We start from the raw sequence: 18,479 nt of genomic DNA, 5'->3' as shown, positions 1-18,479 counted from the left end.
TGTTTTCAATAAATTGGTTCATAATATATTATTTACTATAATTATATCAATAACTGTAAGCGGGGTAGCAGGAGTGTTTGATCGGCTATCGTTACCGTGGGAACTACTTTCTAGGAACTACTTTCTGACGGAGATTAACTCAAGCAGAAAGCGTAGGTTTGGGAGCAAATTAGTCCACATTATGAAATTATTTTACGATATTGTTGATTACAATGATAGTTTGTGTAATAGAATCGCATACGGACCGAGGCGCTTGCCGCAGTACTGTCGTACAAATAATGAAGTTCAAGAACGGCCTCTCGTGTATGATTGCTTAATTAGAACATTACATTTAAATGCATCTCCCACTAGGACAGAACCCTTTCCTATGAAGGTCAGCATCATGGGGCAGAATTGGGTCATAATTTATACTTTATGCTTTATAAACAGTCAAACCAGACTTAGTCAATGCCAAGGTCAAATATCTTCCATTATCATTCAACTAGAAGATACAGCAATTTATTCAAGTCAAAATCAATGGAAGGGGCACCAAAAGATCATGCAGTTGGAGCATAAAGCAGTATTTTATGATTATCTAGTGTGTGGTATTCTTGCTTCAACTGCTGTGAAGAACCTCTGTCTTCATCACATGTACAGGAAAGACAGCGCTTGCAGCTGAAGTCAGAGAGAGAGCGAGCAGAGAGAAAGTGTGTCACCCTGACAGCTCCCAGGACAGCAGTGACAGTTATGTCTGTGCATTACAGCTGCAAACTCTCACTTTCTCAGTAGCATGACACCTTGACCTTTTCGATATTGGATGTTTCACAGCAGTGTAGGTGACAGCACAAGTCAGGCAAGCAGCCGACTATATATGTCTAATGAAGGAATAAGTGCTTTAGCTGCTGGGAGCTACAGTACTGCCGTGCTGACAGCAAAGTGAAAAGACAGGCAGTGAGCGCATGTAAGAAAAAGTGATGCTAACACTTGTGACTTTGTTGAGGAACTTGTGTACACTCCTCATGGATAAATATAGTTGGCTGAAACAGTCATAAGTTTAATAATACTGTCTTTTTAGTGTGGTATTGTTGTTTAAATGCTGTAAAAAGAGACTCAACAGATAGAAATAGATGTAGTGACATAAAAAATGAAATCCTAACTGGAGTCGAGGGATCAATCAATTAGCTAGGGAGCCCTAACTGAATTAATTATCGGGCCAATTATACACCTAAATTGCATCATATTTTGCAGGATTTATTTAAATTGAATATGAAATGTAAATGTTGATGCAACTGCACAGGAGAAGTATAAAGTAACCCACTTCTTAACACTTATTTAACTTCCGGCCTCATGTTTTATTTATATATTTTTATTTGTGATCAATAAAATAAAAAGAGAATAGAAAACAGAAAAATACAACCCCTAGAGGTGTAAACAAAACATTGAATTAATAATACTTAATTATTTGAGAGATGGAATTTTCCATATTAAATCAAGCAAAGAAAATAAGGAGAAAACAAGCCAAAACAAACAAGAGCGAAGAACTTATTTCTTGCCTTACTTTTCTTCCATCTCTCTCCCTGAGCTCAGTTTAGCAATTGCAAATCATATTGAATCTTTTTGTGTCAATGACCATTTGATTCACAACCTTGATATTTGCCTCAATCTAACTTGTGAGCCAAGTCTTCAACCCTCACTTGGCACAAGATAATGGCCAATCAGTGCAAGCATTTAAAATGACAGCTTAGTTAAATTTCACGATCGAACTTATGGTCCTATAGTTTATCCCCAGCATTAAGGTATCTTCAACGCAAACAATAGCTGCTGTGAGTTTGTCTCACGTCATAGTGTGTCTTCTCTCTGGTGTTGTCCCAGTCACAATCCAGAGTATGCTGTCCGTTTGAGATTTATCCAGAGATGAGCAACATAATCGATGTGTAAACATTAAAAGGAGATGGACAGGGTGCAGAATGGCAGGATGTGAGGGGGAGGAGGTGGTAAGAGAGGGTGAGGAAGGCCTGCAGAGGTTGATAATCAGTCAGTGTCAGTGGGAGATATGGGGGTTGGGAGGCAGGTAATGTGTGCATGTGAGGGATCGCGTTAGTGATGAGGATGAGTTAGAAAGGCAGAGGAAAAGAGACAGGCGGTGTCTCATCAGGCTGTGCTGTATCATTGCGGTGTAGCATGTAACAACACTTGCCTTGTTTAGCCTCTGACAGACTGAAATTGACTTGCATAAATAGCCTCAGCTAAGACGTCTTCTTTTCTGACTGAGGAATGCTTTACTTGCCTTTAAATGAAAGATAGTTAATGGAGGAGCAAATAGTCCTTCATTTAGCCATTTATTCATCCAAGGTGATTGCCCTTTTTTGTTCCTTATTATTTTCTCTCTTTTTTTGTATTTACTTACTTTCTGAACCTCCTATTTATCATTTTCTCTTTCTCTACTCTGTTTGTCTCAATGTATCTCTACGTCATTTCTTAGCTGACTACCAGCATCAACTTGTCCATCATTATGCTCTTGTTTCTTTTCCTATATGTCGCCTTTGTCACACTCTCTTCATCCCATCTGTCTCTTTCTTCCATCCTTTATTCCTCCCCTCTTTTAGTTCCTTCATCTTTAATTTGTTTTCATCATGTAATCCGCCATCTACCCTGTCAAAAAAGAGGGAAAGAGAAGAGAAAATGCAGTGGTTATTACAAAAAGTTTAATTCATTTTTCTTATATCCTGTCATCCTACTGTTCATCCTACACGCATTTCATTCAGGAGAGATTGGATAAAAGAGCTTCTGGATCAGGGATCTCATGGATAAGAGATGCAGCCTTTAATCATACTGATGTTAAAGAGATTATCTGCAGAAAGCAGTGTCTATCTATCGCTGTGTTATCTAACACTACCCCACTTAGCATGCTGTTAGCGCACAAAAGGATTTGATTCATATCAGTACTGACATCCATACACTAAGAAACCTGATGTTGGAATATTGCTCAGTATGCAAATATATATTTGCATATATACTATAGGTCGTCCTGTAAATATACTGTAGGCAGAGGAAGAAGATTGATTGAAAAAAAGACAATTTTGAGTGGGTAAAAGTTGGTTATGTGCTGTTCCAAACCCTCGGCTTTACCACAGAAATGTAATTTAATTCCCTTCTTCGTCGGACCATTGAGAGTTTGTGGTTCTGCATCCTATCGGCTTATGAATGGAGGCATGATAACTATGGAAAATGGTTTCACACAGCCCATTGACTACAAATGGGGCTCTATTTTTCTTTTGTTTTGTGAACGTTTTTCCACCATTACATAAGGAAAACAGTTTTCTTATAAATGATCAAGAAAAAAATTAAACGTTTATTTCATATGTTCTTGTTTCTTTATAATTGTACCTCTGATATTGAATACCATCCAGTACTTAGTCCATCCAAAAAAATGGCAAACAGGGAAGAGCAAAGAAGACAAGAGAAGAGAGGATGTGTAATAAACCTTACATTATTAATAAGAGCATCATTATGGCTGCTTAACAATGCAGCAACAATAAGGGGTCATTACTGTCTGAGTGCTATCTCCAATGAAAAGGACATAACACATTGTTAATCCCATAGCTTGTGTGTTACTATATGTCCACCCTGTGAAAAAAAATATATTTCCCTTCACTGTGAACCAACATTGAGTGCATGATAAAACCCTTTCTGATGTATCTGGTGCTAACATCCACAGTTATCTGAGACAAGGGTACAGACTAGTTATGTATTGTACAGTATTGTGGACATTTGCTTTACATGAGTCCCGAAGCCATAACTGGGAGGGTCAGTGAAAGACAAGCACTCGCTGTAGGAGGCATGATCGTGTAAAGGGAGAGGAAATATGAAAGGAAGAAGACAGAAAGTGGCGCCTTAATCACTCACTCATTGCTGTCCCTGATTCCCCCTCTCTCTTTCTCTTTCTGTGTGCCTTCGGAGACGCTTTAGTCACTATAATCCGCTGAGCGTTGCTTTAATCACATCTTCTTGGGTCTCCACTTTTTAATTAAGGCCCGTGTTTCAGCTCATTTCACTGCGCATATTTAGCGAACCAGTGGGACGCCGAGGCATTCATCAGACAGACAGTCTGACAGAACAGCATCAGGCTGCTCCTGAGCGCGGATTTTAAAGGCACTGATTGGGTTTTGAACCAAGGGCAGATGAAGGCGCACACACACAATTATAGACACGAAAAGATAATTGCATAAACTCTTATTTGAAATACATTTCCACAGGATACATATCGCTTTTTTTTACCCATTCTTACCTACACAATGTATTGAGTGCAGGTCTAAAGGGCACCTCTGACTCTTGGCTCTTTTTAACAAGCCAATTAAACATTCTCTCTAAATAACATTCTCTCTGGACAACATAACACACAGTACCACTGATGTTACTTTAATTGCTTTTTTTGTTTTCTGATTTTGAATTGTTAGTTAAGTGTGTTATAAATAAAATGTTATTACTTTAATGACTGCCTGCCTCTCTGTGCAGCTTGCATATCTAAATGTAAAATTAAATATGGTTCATGTGAGTCTCTTTCCCTTCGCACACTCAGCAGTGACATAAAATTCTGCACAGGCAAAGGGCAGACTGACGCACACACACACATGCACACAAAAACATGCAGAAAAGCACATGGACGTGCCTCTGCAAACATGATCTCAGGCTTATTTCCTTTTCTTCATTTATACCCCGAATTCCATATTGCGGCTTTATTCCCCTTAACTCACAATTCCCTTTTAGTGTCTTTATCTCTATTTATCTCCCTGTATCACACACACACACACACACACGCACACACACACACACGCACGCACGCACGCACGCGCACGCACACACACACATTTCCGCCCATTGCTCCATCAGTGATCATCACACAGTCTTCCATTAACTTCGCAGCAAGCGGTTTTCCATCTCCCTCAGATTGCTCTTGTTTGTCATCCTAAGCTCTGCCTTCAATCATGTTTGCCCACGCCTTTACAGCACATTGCCCATTTAATTGGATTGAGAACCCCGTTTTGAATATGTAAGAGCAGGAGCTGCATAGTAATCAGAAATATTCAAATGAAGGACAGTGCTGTTAATTGACATTTCTGAAAGCGTCGGGAAGGACAGAGAGTTGTGCTTTTTTTATGGAGGGTTAACAATGTTGGCTTTGAAGACGTTTGTAACGAAGCAAAATCGGATGATAACAAATATTTTTTTCTTAATTTTTCAATAGGAATTTACCGCAGGACTTGTGTAGTCATATATTTGATCACTGAATCATTAAATTGTAATGGTTACCACTTTTGAATGTGTTTACATTAAACAGAGATGGGATCAAATATTGATCAGTGTGAGCAAGTCAGGTCGTTGCAGAAATTGAGATGAACCATGAGAAGGACAAAATAAGTATAGCAACAAAACAGAATATTCATATTAGCATAAAACAGTAATAAAAAAAAGATATAATAAAATAATTCAGCGAAATATAATCTTTACACATTTGCATGCTTATCCTGTGGGTATAACTGTCACTTACATAATCAATAAGAAATGTGGCCTGGAAAGTATTAGAAGTGGGTTAAAAACTAAAAAACCTTAACTTATGTGTTTTACCTCCACACATCATAAAGCAAGGAATCATTCATGCATTTAATTACAAAAAAACAACGTTATACACCAGTCCTTACCATTTTGCTCGGTCTGGGTTTAAATTGTCCTTAATGGCTGAATGTTGATTATTGACTGTGTTAGTGAAGGCTGCATATTGACTGCCATTACATCAGTGAGCTGGTGGGTTTAAGGTCAGGTCCATGGAGTCAGAGTTCACCCTTAGTGACATGAGACCACGCTTTGCTGAATAATGAAAGAGAACTGTCACTGTATTCACTGGAGGAGAACTAAACTGTTCCCACCAAATGCCCAAAGGGTAATGGGATGTAGCAATGAAAACAGTCCTATTATGTGGAGAGTAAGTAGATCAGATGGATAGAAGGATGGATGGATGAATGTGCGATGATGAATGGGAGATGGATGGATGCAGGGCTTGACATTAACTTTTTGAGCCACTTGTCCTTCGGACAAGTGGCTCAGCCATTTTACTTGTCCGAAGGCTAAACCCACTTGTCCGAAATTTACTTGTGAAAATAAAAGCCTATTAAAAAAAATGAATAAAACCGACAAGAGATTTGGACAATTAATATGATTTAATAACTTAATCAGGCACATTTTATAACATAAACAGTCTGGCATAAAACGCCATTCGATTGCATACCCAAAGTAATTAGCTATTTATAATACTTTATACTTATAGCACATGCATAAGATGGTCTCTTTTGAAAGGTAACATTCTGAAGTTTCTTACACAATAAAGAAAAATCACTTTGGGTGCTTATAAAAAATATCATGCTATGTAATCATGTTAAACATTTATGTTTAAAAATATCACTTTGAGTGCTAATGTAAAAGAGAAACAGGTTTGAACACACTGAAATAAAATAGTTGCTCCTTACTTTTGTGTTCTGAGAGGTAGGAGCTGGAAAACATAACGGTTCCATAGCCTGAAAACTTAATCATACAGGTCCAAAGTCTATAAAAATCCCATGGAAAATTTGTGTATTTTGTAATGTGTGTACCGCAATAATTCCAAAATGGCCTTCCGCTGCCATTCATTCAGAACGATTGAAAGGCGGCAAATTTCGGCTGCCTCCAAATGAGTTTACAAAACGAAATGAAAAATAAACGTTCTTCAAAAATGTATTGGTTGCACGGCAAAAAATGCAGTCCGGAGCCGGGCAAAGTGCTCACGCTGCTGCCCTGTGTTGAAAATAAGTCTTGTGCCATAATACTGATTGATCACTCCTCCAGCTCATCTTCACTCCCCATCAACACCAGCTCATCCTCCTCATCTCCCCTCTCTCTTGACGACCAGGGGTTAAACCCTGGTCTACGCCTGCGCAGGCTTGATGTCCACCATCGCTGGGCAGCTGAGGCTGCATCAAAGTCTTCCAGAGCGGGACCTTGGATGGAGATGAACATGAGCCTCTGGAGTTGAGCGGTGGTAAGGCTTGACCTCCAGTCGGTCTTGACTCGCTTCATTGTAGAGAAGCCACGTTCGCACACTGCAGTGGAGACCGGGAGAACCATATAGATCTCCATCAGATGACATAAGCAGCGGAACATGGCTCTCCTCTCCTCTGGGAATACAATGAGACAAAAATATATGAATTAATTTCCTTCAAGAAATTCTACTTTCTGCTTTTTTTTGGTAACTTTTAAAATACACACTTAACATTATACTGACACACACCTGATTGCAGGACACTGAGAAAAATGTCCCTCATTGGAACAGCTGACCGCCTGAGAGCGAAGCTCTTATACTGGGCATACTCGGCTATAACCTCCTCTGGTGTAATCCCTGCCTTGGCCAAGAGCTCCTTGTAAAATCCAGATAGGCTCTTCATTTCTTCCTGACCATGCTGAGTGAAGGTCTCTGTTGCCACAGCATCAGTGTGGTCATACTTGGGCCAGCAAGAGGGATCTAGTGCCCTGAACTTAGCTACTATGCTGTCTTGATGCAAGTCCTTCAGACGCTCATCCAAGTGACTGATGACTGCATCTGTATGAGAATAAATGCACAATCACTACACTGACTTTGACACCTTTTAATACACCAGACACTATATATATATATATTTTTTTTTTTATTTAAAAGGTGTCATACCTATCACTGCTGCCCTTTGTGGCTCAAGCGTGGAGGAAGAAGCCCTGTTCAGTTGGACACCCTTGTAGCATCCGGATCCATTGCTCTGCTCCACAAAGGTCTCCATGTACAGCCCCATTCTGGTCTTAAGGGAGGACAGGTTCCAGAAACACCTCTCCTGGCTCTCCACCGCCTCACACACTGTCACACTATCCTTTTGAAAAACCTTGGAAAGGGTGGCAAGGTGGTCAAGGACATCACAGAGGAAGTGGAGGAAGAGGACACTGCCGTAGTCCTTCAAATAGCTGGACACCTTCTTGGCCCTTCCTGTCACAGCAGCCGATGGTTTGGGCCGACGTTCGAGGCTTGCCATGTCCTCAAAGTGTGCCAGGATCACAGGAAAGCTATCACACAATACCTGAAATGGTTAAAAATATATATATATATATATAGTTTTAAAGTTATACTGACAACACGGTTTGTGAAAACAATTAAATAAATAAAATCTATAATATTAAATATGCCACAATACTGCACATGTAACCACTGCATCTACCTTGGCTGCACGGTGAACATAGGGCACCCAGCGGGCCCCATGTAGCGTGGTGGGCTTCAGTACCTTCTCCTCCATGGCCTCCGCAATCATCCGGAGCTCACGAAGTGCTTTTGGAGCATAATGGTACTGCTCATAGATGCTGCATAGGGTCGCCTGAAGCTGTTGCATCTTAGGGTTTTCTTTGATCGCACTGACCACGCCCAACTCCAGACGATGAGCGATGCAATGGATGGGTATGAGATGCGGGACTTGCTCTTTGAGGCGAGTAGCAACACCTGTCCTGCATCCAACATTGACTGCTGCACCATCACTCCCAAAGCCCACCAGACGCTCCCTCCAATCCACCAAGCCAGCCACACTAAAAGCTGAACAAAAGAAAAGACATCAGCATAGAGAACACAGAAGCAATAACTCCCAATACAGAAGCAATAATGAACTTATATGCTACAGTACCGTAAAAAAGGTTTGATAAAAAAACATTTCTCACCTGCATAAACAGCTTCCAGCACACCAGCTGCATTTGCATGCTTAACGTCCTCAATTTTCAAATATGAATTGATGGGACCCTCCGTGTCCATGTATCGAACGTACACCAACTCGTTCTCTAGGGTGGCTGTATCGGTGGCTCCATCAATCATAACTGAGAAGTATTTAGCCAATTTCAGCTTCTGCAGTAGTTTCTCCAGCTCCATTTCATAAATAATAACAACAAACCTGATGGGGGAGAGACAGCAATACAAATTGTTATGGTGTTGTTTTGGAAAGTCAGAATCAAAGCAAGACGAAAAACACTGAAATAATGCATCTTTGCTTGTTCTTTTTGACTGCCTATAAATGAACATTTTGTGAATATCATACCGTTCACAAGCCTTGTTGGACGCATAGCAGTTGGGAAGTTGTCCTCCCGTCCTGTTTATTAACCCATGTAGGGTTGTGAAGTGGGTGAAGGGCTGTTCTGTTCTGGCTACATAATAAGCAGCATGCATTATGTTGGTCATTTTAACCAACATTGTCTCCTCCATCCTGTGGAGCCCTGTGAGGACAGGTGGCAGTGGAGCATCAGGTCCCCTCTGTCTGGCTCTGTCTGCAGCTTCAGTAAGCTGGTGTCGCTTACTTAGAGCATGAGTTGACAAGGTGTCATATCGGAATGACCCGGTTCCTTTAAACAAGGACGAGGACCTGGATTTGAAAAATGGAAATGAATTAACATAATTGAACACACCCTACTGGACTATAATACGGGGATAATAATACGGGGATCCGTTACAGTCATTATTATCTGAATTTCATTGGCTACACAAACGGCCAATCATTTCCAGCGTCAGTCGGATTGATGATCTAATGTTTTACACACAACGATAACCATTTTTGCATAGCAGCAGCTTGCTCTAGCACAGTTATTAATGTCTCGAGTCGTGACCGTTAGCTTGTGAGAACGTTAGGAATAGTCTGCCTATACGTTTTACACTATAGTCAAATCAAATCACGAAAGACTTGATATCTGATCATCAACATAACCACTCCTTCCTCTGTCCACTCCAATAACACAACAAACGACCACCTAATAATAACGTCGACATCAATAATATCATAGAACACATTAAATAGCTTACGTTATCTAGATAATGTTATATAGCATTTTACACAACGTTTGTCAACTGTGAACGTCAGTCAGGATAACTAGCTAGACTACACAGTTCAGTTTATTTCGAATCTCATCATCTTCACACATCAGATAAATAGTCAATTATCTAACGTTAGCAAAAATAAAAGTTGTCACTTACGTGTCTGCAATGTCGGGCAAACTGCGGCAGGTTGAACAGTACATGATATGCTCTTCTCCTGCTTCTTCGGTGTACCGGAGCCAAGGAAACTTCTCGGTCCATGATGGAAGGAAGTTTCTTTTGCGTTTTGTTTCATAATCTAATTTGGAGGCAGCCGATTTTTCAGGATCTCGCCTAGGTCGCTTTCCTGGGGCTTGGTTTGCTTTTGGCGCCTGCAGCCAGGACATCTTGAACTCATTACTCACTGACTGGATATCGAGGATAGATGAGTCGCGAGCGTGACAGCGCATACACACCAGCCGCGCAAGCAGGCACTCGCGGGTTCGTGTTCACACCAATTTCCCGCGGGTCAAATATTTCTACCAATCACTGCAGTCATAATATTGACGTACAGGTACGGAGATTGCGACACTGCGAGACAGGCACTTCAGATGGAATAACGTTACTATTTCGTTTGGGTGATTTCCCCCCCCCCCCCAAAAATGCACTTGTCCGTTCGGACAAGTTAAACTGTATTATGCTTGTCCGACCATTTTTTTTACTTGTCCCGGACAATCGGACAAGCCTTAATGTCAAGCCCTGGGATGGATGGTGGGATGATGGCTACATGGATGAATTGTGGATATTAGAGCATATGGTGATACGCTGGAAGGATTTGAAAGAAAGGATGGATACAATATTTTTACTTTTTTCTTTTGATTCTGGGGTAGATTGACTGGCAGTACCTCCACCCGGCCAAGAGTCAGGATCACAAACAGCTGATGACTGCGAAGTGGAAGGAGTCGAATGCTCGGATCCTTCCCACGTGTTTTGAGATCAAACACCTTTTAATGGTGATTAGATCTTCAAGTGGTAACGAGACCACATGCGTAGGCCCTGAGGGAAAGGTGTATTTCTGCACGAATGCATACTGTCTATTTCTATAAGCACAGTATATCAAATGCCTCTATATGTGTATTGTTTGATCCACTGTGTAGTATTCCTGCAGTTGGAGAAACGTTACATTAACAGATGGAGAAGAAAGACAGTTGCAGTTAGGAAACCGGAGAAATAGATCAAAGGTAAACTGCATTGAGAACCAGAGATTGCAAGTGCTCTAAACGCATAAAGAAGTAACTTATAAGAGAGTGACAGAGTTCAAAGCAAGGCCAAGTCTTCATGTCCTTTTATTGCTTTATACACACACACGCACACACACACACACACACACACACACACACACACACACACACAAACATGTCGCACACACACACACGCACATGCACACACACACACAAACGTCGCAAACACATGCACACACACGCACACACACACGCACACACACATGAACGCACACACACACACACACACACACACACACACACACACACACACACACACACACACACACACACACACACACACACACACACACACACACACACACACACACACACACACACACACACACACAGAGAGAATGGCTGACAGAGAAAAGGGTGAATCCATTTCTCTGAGCTGACATAAAGATCAGTGTTCCGTGGCTCACGGGGTATGAAGGGCCTACTGAGCGCGCTCACTGTCGGCCCCGACACTTCCCGGCATTGCAGCCTCGGGGACAAGAAGACCCTGTCTCTCTCGCATTCACACAGACACACACACATCCATATAATGTGGATATGTGGGCAACCCTAAGACAAAAGGCATTTTTTGTGTATGTACACGTACTGCAATCTACCATTGCGTGTACACCTGTGAGTGCACACTCGCAAAATCAAGCTCAAGTATGTGTGTGTTTGTGCTCGGTTGCATGAGTGTGTATGAGACTGCCCTTCTGCCTCATCGCCAAATGCCAGCAAGGACCAATGTGTCAGTATAATGTTCAAATGCCAGTCATGATAAGGTAGAAGGGCAATTATCCCTACAGGGCTTTGGAGTTGGACAGCTCATGGCTTTTGAAAAGATTAAATTACTTAAAAAATACTAAAACACATTGAAAGAAAGATTTAGGTTTATAATTAATCATAGATCCTTTTTAGATGGAAAAAACATAGTAAGCAACATTCAACCTAAAATAGATTACTACTAAACTGACAAGACTAGCACGGAAAAAGTGTGCAGTTGCTGCACTGAGGAAAAATTGGAAATCAGGTTTTGTTGGAGCTGCGATTGTAAATGAGAAAAAAACATAAATACAAAAAACCATAACGCTAGATATCTATGTGTTTACTGTAGGTCTAGAATCTCAACAAGCCATTTGTTGGCTCTGGTCAACAGGGACATCCACTGCAAATCTTTTTTCAAAGGGAGTTAGTTTGATCTCAACACAAAGAGGGAAACATCCAGTCCAAGGTCACTGCTTTTAGTTATGAAAGAGGTTTATGCTTAAAGTCTCATGAAGGCCTATCAAAAAACAGGAAAAACGGTCCCATTGTAAGCATAAATGGTTCACCGGTAATTTACTTTTAATTTTGTCTATAGGCTACTCACTAAAATAATCGTTCAGCAAACCTTGTGAATGACCCATATATGTATGAAACATTTCTATAATTCTCATAAATGCAGTTATTTACAATGCTCAACAATATGTTTACCTGAATAGCACTGATTTATAGTTTATTCATGAACATATGTGTCGCCTCTAGACTTTTAACAGGAAAATATAGCATTCTGTTTGATACATCTCAGGTCAAATGACCTAACATGTGAGGTGCTTTTAGGCTTGTTATGATATGTTATATTCAGTTTATCAATGATGTAATTTCAGCACGAACAAATTAACATATGCGAAGAGCAATTACTGTAAGATGAGGTCTAACATTTCTTTGAGCACAGTGACTTCCTACAGTAAGTGAACATCTTTAAGGCCTGCTGCACAATAAATCAGCATTTGTACTCAATATATAAATGTTGGTGTATCTCTGTAACCTCATATTTACATCCATCTGCATGTTTGTAAAACTGCCTCTGTGCATATATGTTCATTTCTGTTTACTCATATGCCCACAAAATGTGGATACACATATCAAATGGGATTGAGGTCACCAGTGTAATGAGCTTTGTTGTACCCACATGGTCACTGGGTATCGGTAAAGGGCTGAACATACGGACACACACACATAAATACACACACACAGGTCCCCCTGGAGCAGCATACATATAGGCGACATGTTGGCACTGATGAGGGCAGACAGCTCGCCCCCTACACATAGACAGGCCCAGACAGGATGGCGTGGTGCCAGCAGCAGCTATGAGGTCTGTGTTTGTGTGTGCATTTGCGAGTGTGTGTGTGTGTGGGTGTTTGTGTGTCAGCTCTGCCTGTTTCAAATGTCCTGCTGGGAGTTAGGCTCCATGTTATAAACAAACAAGCAAAAGCAAATAGGAGATGGGATAAACGGAAAAGAGAGATGAAAACAAACAAAGTGAGAAATAAATATCCATTTCAGCTTCTATTTATCCATCCATCCATCTATCTATCTTCCCACTTAGTCTGTCTTTTCTATAACATGTAGAAGTGCAACACAAAAAATAAGGATCTGAGAGAAAATGAAGGCTGGGACTTAATGCTAGGTCTAGTCACAAGTCAAGCACCTTCTCTTAGCCATATGCTTCGTGGTTAAGAAAAGGTCCCCTGTGTGACTGTGTATATGTGTGTGTGGCACTCTCCCAGATCCCACACCTCTGTAGGTGTAAATGAGGCAGAGGCCTTCTTGCTAAGACAGAGTGAAAGAGCAAACGAGGGAGAAGAGTGACATTCTGTCTCTCTAAAGCTCTTTCCTCTCTCGTACGCACCTCAGATAAGAACGACACACACCTACGTACTGTACGTGAACCACACGGACCCCTGTTGTTCACGGCACAAGCTAGTTATGCTAATGTGTCTACTCACTAAGACTGTCAAGGCGTGGAACAGGATTAGCATAAAGTTGATTTCAAAGCACACACACACACACAGACAGGCATCTGGGCTATTTAAAATAATTACTCTTCAGACAGAGTATGAGTAATAAGCGTGGGGTTTCAGGCGTTAAAAGAAAAGAGCATATATGGTGTGTATGTATAAGCAATGTTTGCAACATTATATTATGATCCTAACTTAATCTGCATAATAGCACACTTTTTGCTAATTTTCCTGAAATAAGGAAATAACATTTGATTAGACAGAATTATACAAACTCCCTGAACAATGTATTCGTTATAGTTGAAGCTCACATGTGCAAGGCTTGATATAATCAATATATAGCAGGTGCCAACAACATACAGTATGTTATCCTGCTTTAAAACATACTTGATGATAGATTACTATAAATGTTGATTGTTTGTCAATTGTTCTGAAATATTTTGGTATATTTCCTAAATTCATGTCAATCATTATCATTCAATTCAATGTATATTTACAATGTACAGTATGCCAGAAAAAGTATGAATACACAACACACAGAATAAATATGAAGAATACAGAAAATGGAAAATGTCGATGTGTGTGTTATAATAGTACTGAGTATAAAAATGATCCCTGTTTCACGCACGCACGCACGCACATACACACACACACACACACACACACACACACATACACATACACATACACATACACATACACATACACATACACATACACACACACACACACACACACACACACACAAGTGGCCACACTGCAGGGTTATCAGCTCCGGCACACCATTGTGGGTTTCATCAGATGTTTCACTTGTTTTTTTCTCTCCCTCTGTTTTCACTTTCCAGGCATCTATGGGAAACGACAGATGGATGGAGAGGAGGGGAGAGCAGGAGAGGGAGGGAGGGAAGGAGGGTGGCAGGGGTGGAAATGAGAACCAACAGTGTTTTCTTCCTTCCTTTTCACTTCATTCTTATTTGATTCTAAAGTGAATCTGAATTCTTTGCTGCCATATGCTGACCTGCAGAGGAATGTGCCATATGCTCAGAAATTCATAAAGCAATATACCGGAGGCAAACACTGAATGAGACTAAATATTAAGTAAATTCAAAGAGCACTGCCAGAGACCTTTTGTGCTAAAGCACTGCTGGGGTGCACGGCTGCGGAGCTGTGAAACACTTGTTCTAAAGTGCTGCAGCAGGCAGAAGAGGATTAATGGGGAGATTAAACTTTGAATACAGCCTTGTACGTAACTGTCAAGGTGAATATGTGAAGTCTTAGGAAGAGTGAGGCCTTTAGAGGATCCAATAAATGAGCTATATAAAAGAACCAAGTGACGCTTTCACTGGATTGATAATGACAGCACACATATTTCAAGATTCTTTCTGAAATACACATTTGTGTCAGCATTGAATGGTAGCATTTTCTTACTTCTTTAAGTCCATATGTGTTATCGTACACACTGTATGGGAATCAAGATTGTAAACACACAGGTGTGAATACAGAGGTATCAGGTTTGCAACGATTGAGCAGACTTTTAACTATTTATGTAGTAGATCTGAAAGTTAACAACTGATGACGCTATGTGAAATCAAAGATGAAATCTGAATAATGTTTTCATTGGAGCTGAAACATTTACCAGGAGAAAAAGCCAACATGTATCTGATACATTATTGTGCAAAAGATTAAAGCGCTAATCTACACTTCCTGCTCATAGCCAAAGATTTGCATCCTTCAAAGTCATTCACTTTATTGCAGTCTTATTAATAGAGCATGATTAATGTGTGTGATGATGTCACTGCTGTGAATTGCTTTTTCTGTCTATGTAAAACCGTTCAGTCTGTAATTAAGCTCCTCTCAGGCACTGAAAGCAGATAGCGTGTCTAGTGCATGTGTTACATTAATATGAAGCAATTAGTTTGAAAGCTTTAAAAACTCATATGGTCATTGAAACAAAAAGGAATATATTTCTTGTTAAATATTCTTTTGAGCCATCTTTGAGTTCTGTCTTTTGCCAGAGCCGGAGGCAAAACGCTGCTCTGAGAAATACATTTTTTAAAAGATGGTGTTATATTCAATGATAAGTGCCTCCTTCAGATGCAAGTTTTCAAAGCAGTTCCCACATTTGTGGAGATGCAGAAATAGTAGGAAATACATATACTTTGAAAAAATGTGAATTTCATAAAGAGGGATTTGAAATCAACTGAAGTTGGTAGGGGGGATGCCCAAAGGCCTCGCCTTGATCGGGGGTGGAGGTATATGCAAAGAGCCAGCATTTTGGTCCTCTTTCTCTCTCTCACACACACATATACACACACACATACAAACACACACACGCACACAAACACACACACACACACACACACACACACACACACACACACACACACACACACACACACACACACACGGTCAGACAGAGTGATATGGGGGTTCTTCCCACAGATGTGATGGGGGATCATTTGTGTGCATGTGGTAAAAGGGCCCACACACACACACACACACACACACACACACACACACACACACAGAGACACACACACACACACACACACACACACACACACACACACACAAACACACTGCCTGCCCGGGCCCTGCCTGTCTGCCACGGGTGTCAGTACATCTAAAAGGTCTCAACATAAATGGGATTAATGCAGTCTCTCTCCCATCGGCAATCATTAAGCATTCTGTTTAAAGCGCAAACACACGCAAAATAAGCGCACTTCCACACTCCCCTGCCGCAGTAAATTATTCAAAGAAGAAAAAAATTAAAGGAAAGAGAAAAAAGAGAGAAGCTGACTTGGGGGGGAAACACGAGTGACTCCGCTGAGGGGAGGAGGTGCGGAGGATAGAGAGACAGATAAATAAGAATGCAAGGGAGAGAGGGGGAACATGAAAGAATTGTTTTAGAGCCGAGGATCCTGAAACGCAAGCGGCTTTGTCACTCAGGAGTGATACCCGCTTTCTCTCTCACTCCATGTCTCTGTTCTTCTCCCACTCCCATTCCTCCTTTCTTTCAGCCTTCGTCTCTCTCATTCTCTCCTGACGTGTTCCTCCCTCTTTCACCAACTTTCTCCTCCCACTTCCCTCCCAGATTGAAATCCCTGCTTGCTGCTTGCCATACGTTAATAACTATTTACTTCACACTGTGAGAGCAATTAGGCTAAGAGGGCCTCTTCTCATCTCTTTCATATGTGAACTTTTGAAACCAGGCGTATAGTCTGAAGTCCATGTTCGGAGGCCGTACCTACTGCAGATAAACATGGGGATTATGGATCTTGGTTGAAAATGGAAGGTTTTGTTAAAACTTTGTGATATTTTAAATTGGACTCTTGCCAAAGAGTTTAATTTGTGTGCTAGTTTGTAGATTGTTCTAGTTTATCAAAGGGGTTTTAATTGCTGTTAATGAAAAGAGAGGTGTTAGTGTGTCAGGGGATTCATTTTACTAATGTTTCTCCTTTCCTCTTATCATACAAAAAACAAAACCAGGAGGCATTTGATAACATCTAAATGGAAGCCATTTTTCTTAGAATCTCTTTTGAAAATGAACATATTTGAATGCTATTTTTGCCATTACTGTACAGCATTTCACGTTGAGAGGTTTCATTGAAGCTAAAAGCCTCTGGCTTGAAGAAATGCTGTGAGATGTGTCCATAGTAATCAAAAAAGTCATTAAATGCCTCAGCTATTCAAATCAGAAAAGGTATTGACGTTCTTCATGAGGTGCAGGACTTTCAATCAGACTCAATGAGTGTGTACAATGAAGAAATAATGAAGAATACTCTCAGATGGCAGACACATTGCTTGAGTGTCAAAAGAATACAGATCTTGTGAATAATGAAAATGTAATGAAAGGAAAGGAGGACCACTAGGTTATTTCCTTAGTCCTTTTCAAACATACAACATAACAAAAACATGAAGCCATAGCAAACAGGCACACCAGATCAAATGAATACACTCATACAGTCCACCCACTTGGATTTCGTGAAGACAGCATGTTTGATTTGACATTTATGAAAAGCATAGTAATTATGTCCAACCAAGGTTGTTTATAATTACTATACTTTTTATATATGTACATGTAGATATTATTTCAATTATTAATGTGTGAATGCGCACACTTCAATAACTATTTTGTTATAGGTTGATACATGCCTGTCTGATTTTGTTCTGTCATCTTTGGGCTTTTACATATTCACGTGTACATTTGTTTTTCACACTCATTGGAGGTGTCTTGCCTATTCAGAACAATCCTGTTGTTCCTATTATTGTACAAAAATAGTAAATTAAAGTAAAAAATACAGCGTATGGTTAGATTTAACATATCCTTACTTGATGGCTGCCCCTTTCTATCTGTCTTCACCAATTCATTAATGTATGCAATGTTGAAATTAGGGCTAAACCATTTTGGAAACAAAGTGGTGCTGTGTACATGTGTGACAATAAAAGAGGATTTCATTTCAATCAGTCAATTCCATTCCTTATTAGGATCATCATTATAGTGAGCAATGAACACATATTTACAATATGAGGCTGTATTGATCTTTTTTAAGGTATAATGAGACCGTG

The 18,479-nt window shown here is 40.4% G+C and overlaps 1 protein-coding gene and 1 long non-coding RNA gene across 3 annotated transcripts in view; one reads left to right on the top strand and one right to left on the bottom strand.

Annotated features, from left to right (window-relative positions):
• LOC307046675 overlaps window positions 1–12,576 on the top strand; it is a 34,344-nt gene extending 21,768 nt beyond the window's left edge. The window contains exon 3 of the long non-coding RNA XR_013810168.1: window positions 10,741–12,576. This is a non-coding gene — a long non-coding RNA (uncharacterized lncRNA). The remainder of the gene's footprint in view (window positions 1–10,740) is intronic.
• LOC307046674 (zinc finger protein 862-like) lies at window positions 6,176–10,608 on the bottom strand. Of its 2 annotated transcripts, XM_079693175.1 has the most exons (6): window positions 9,105–10,608; window positions 8,734–8,960; window positions 8,247–8,611; window positions 7,712–8,108; window positions 7,298–7,606; window positions 6,176–7,184 (listed from the first exon to the last, which is right to left on the bottom strand). In XM_079693175.1, exons 1-6 carry the CDS (start codon window positions 9,266–9,268, stop codon window positions 6,844–6,846), a joined length of 1,803 nt encoding a protein of 600 aa, XP_079549301.1. In that variant the 5' UTR covers window positions 9,269–10,608; the 3' UTR covers window positions 6,176–6,843. The 2 variants fall into 2 exon arrangements, with proteins under 2 accessions (XP_079549301.1, XP_079549300.1); XM_079693174.1 differs by having other exon boundaries at window positions 8,734–10,608.
• Window positions 12,577–18,479: the final 5,903 nt, after the last annotated feature.

This window comes from Notothenia rossii (assembly GCF_949606895.1).
Source record: "Notothenia rossii genome assembly, chromosome: 7".
In the NCBI taxonomy this organism is placed as follows: domain Eukaryota; kingdom Metazoa; phylum Chordata; class Actinopteri; order Perciformes; family Nototheniidae; genus Notothenia; species Notothenia rossii.
This window is presented reverse-complemented; position numbering and strand designations above follow the sequence as displayed.

What these genes read in the sequence shown, in the direction of transcription:
- LOC307046674 (XM_079693174.1), bottom strand. Translation starts at nt 9,268, where the DNA reads ATGGAGGAGACAATGTTGGTTAAAATGACCAACATAATGCATGCTGCT. An exon ending in GCTGGAAGCTGTTTATGCAG is followed by an intron (nt 8,612 to 8,733) that starts GTGAGAAATGTT and finishes TCTTTTGTTCAG; the next exon opens with CTTTTAGTGTGGCTGGCTTG. An exon ending in TCTCAGTGTCCTGCAATCAG is followed by an intron (nt 7,185 to 7,297) that starts GTGTGTGTCAGT and finishes TTGTATTCCCAG; the next exon opens with AGGAGAGGAGAGCCATGTTC.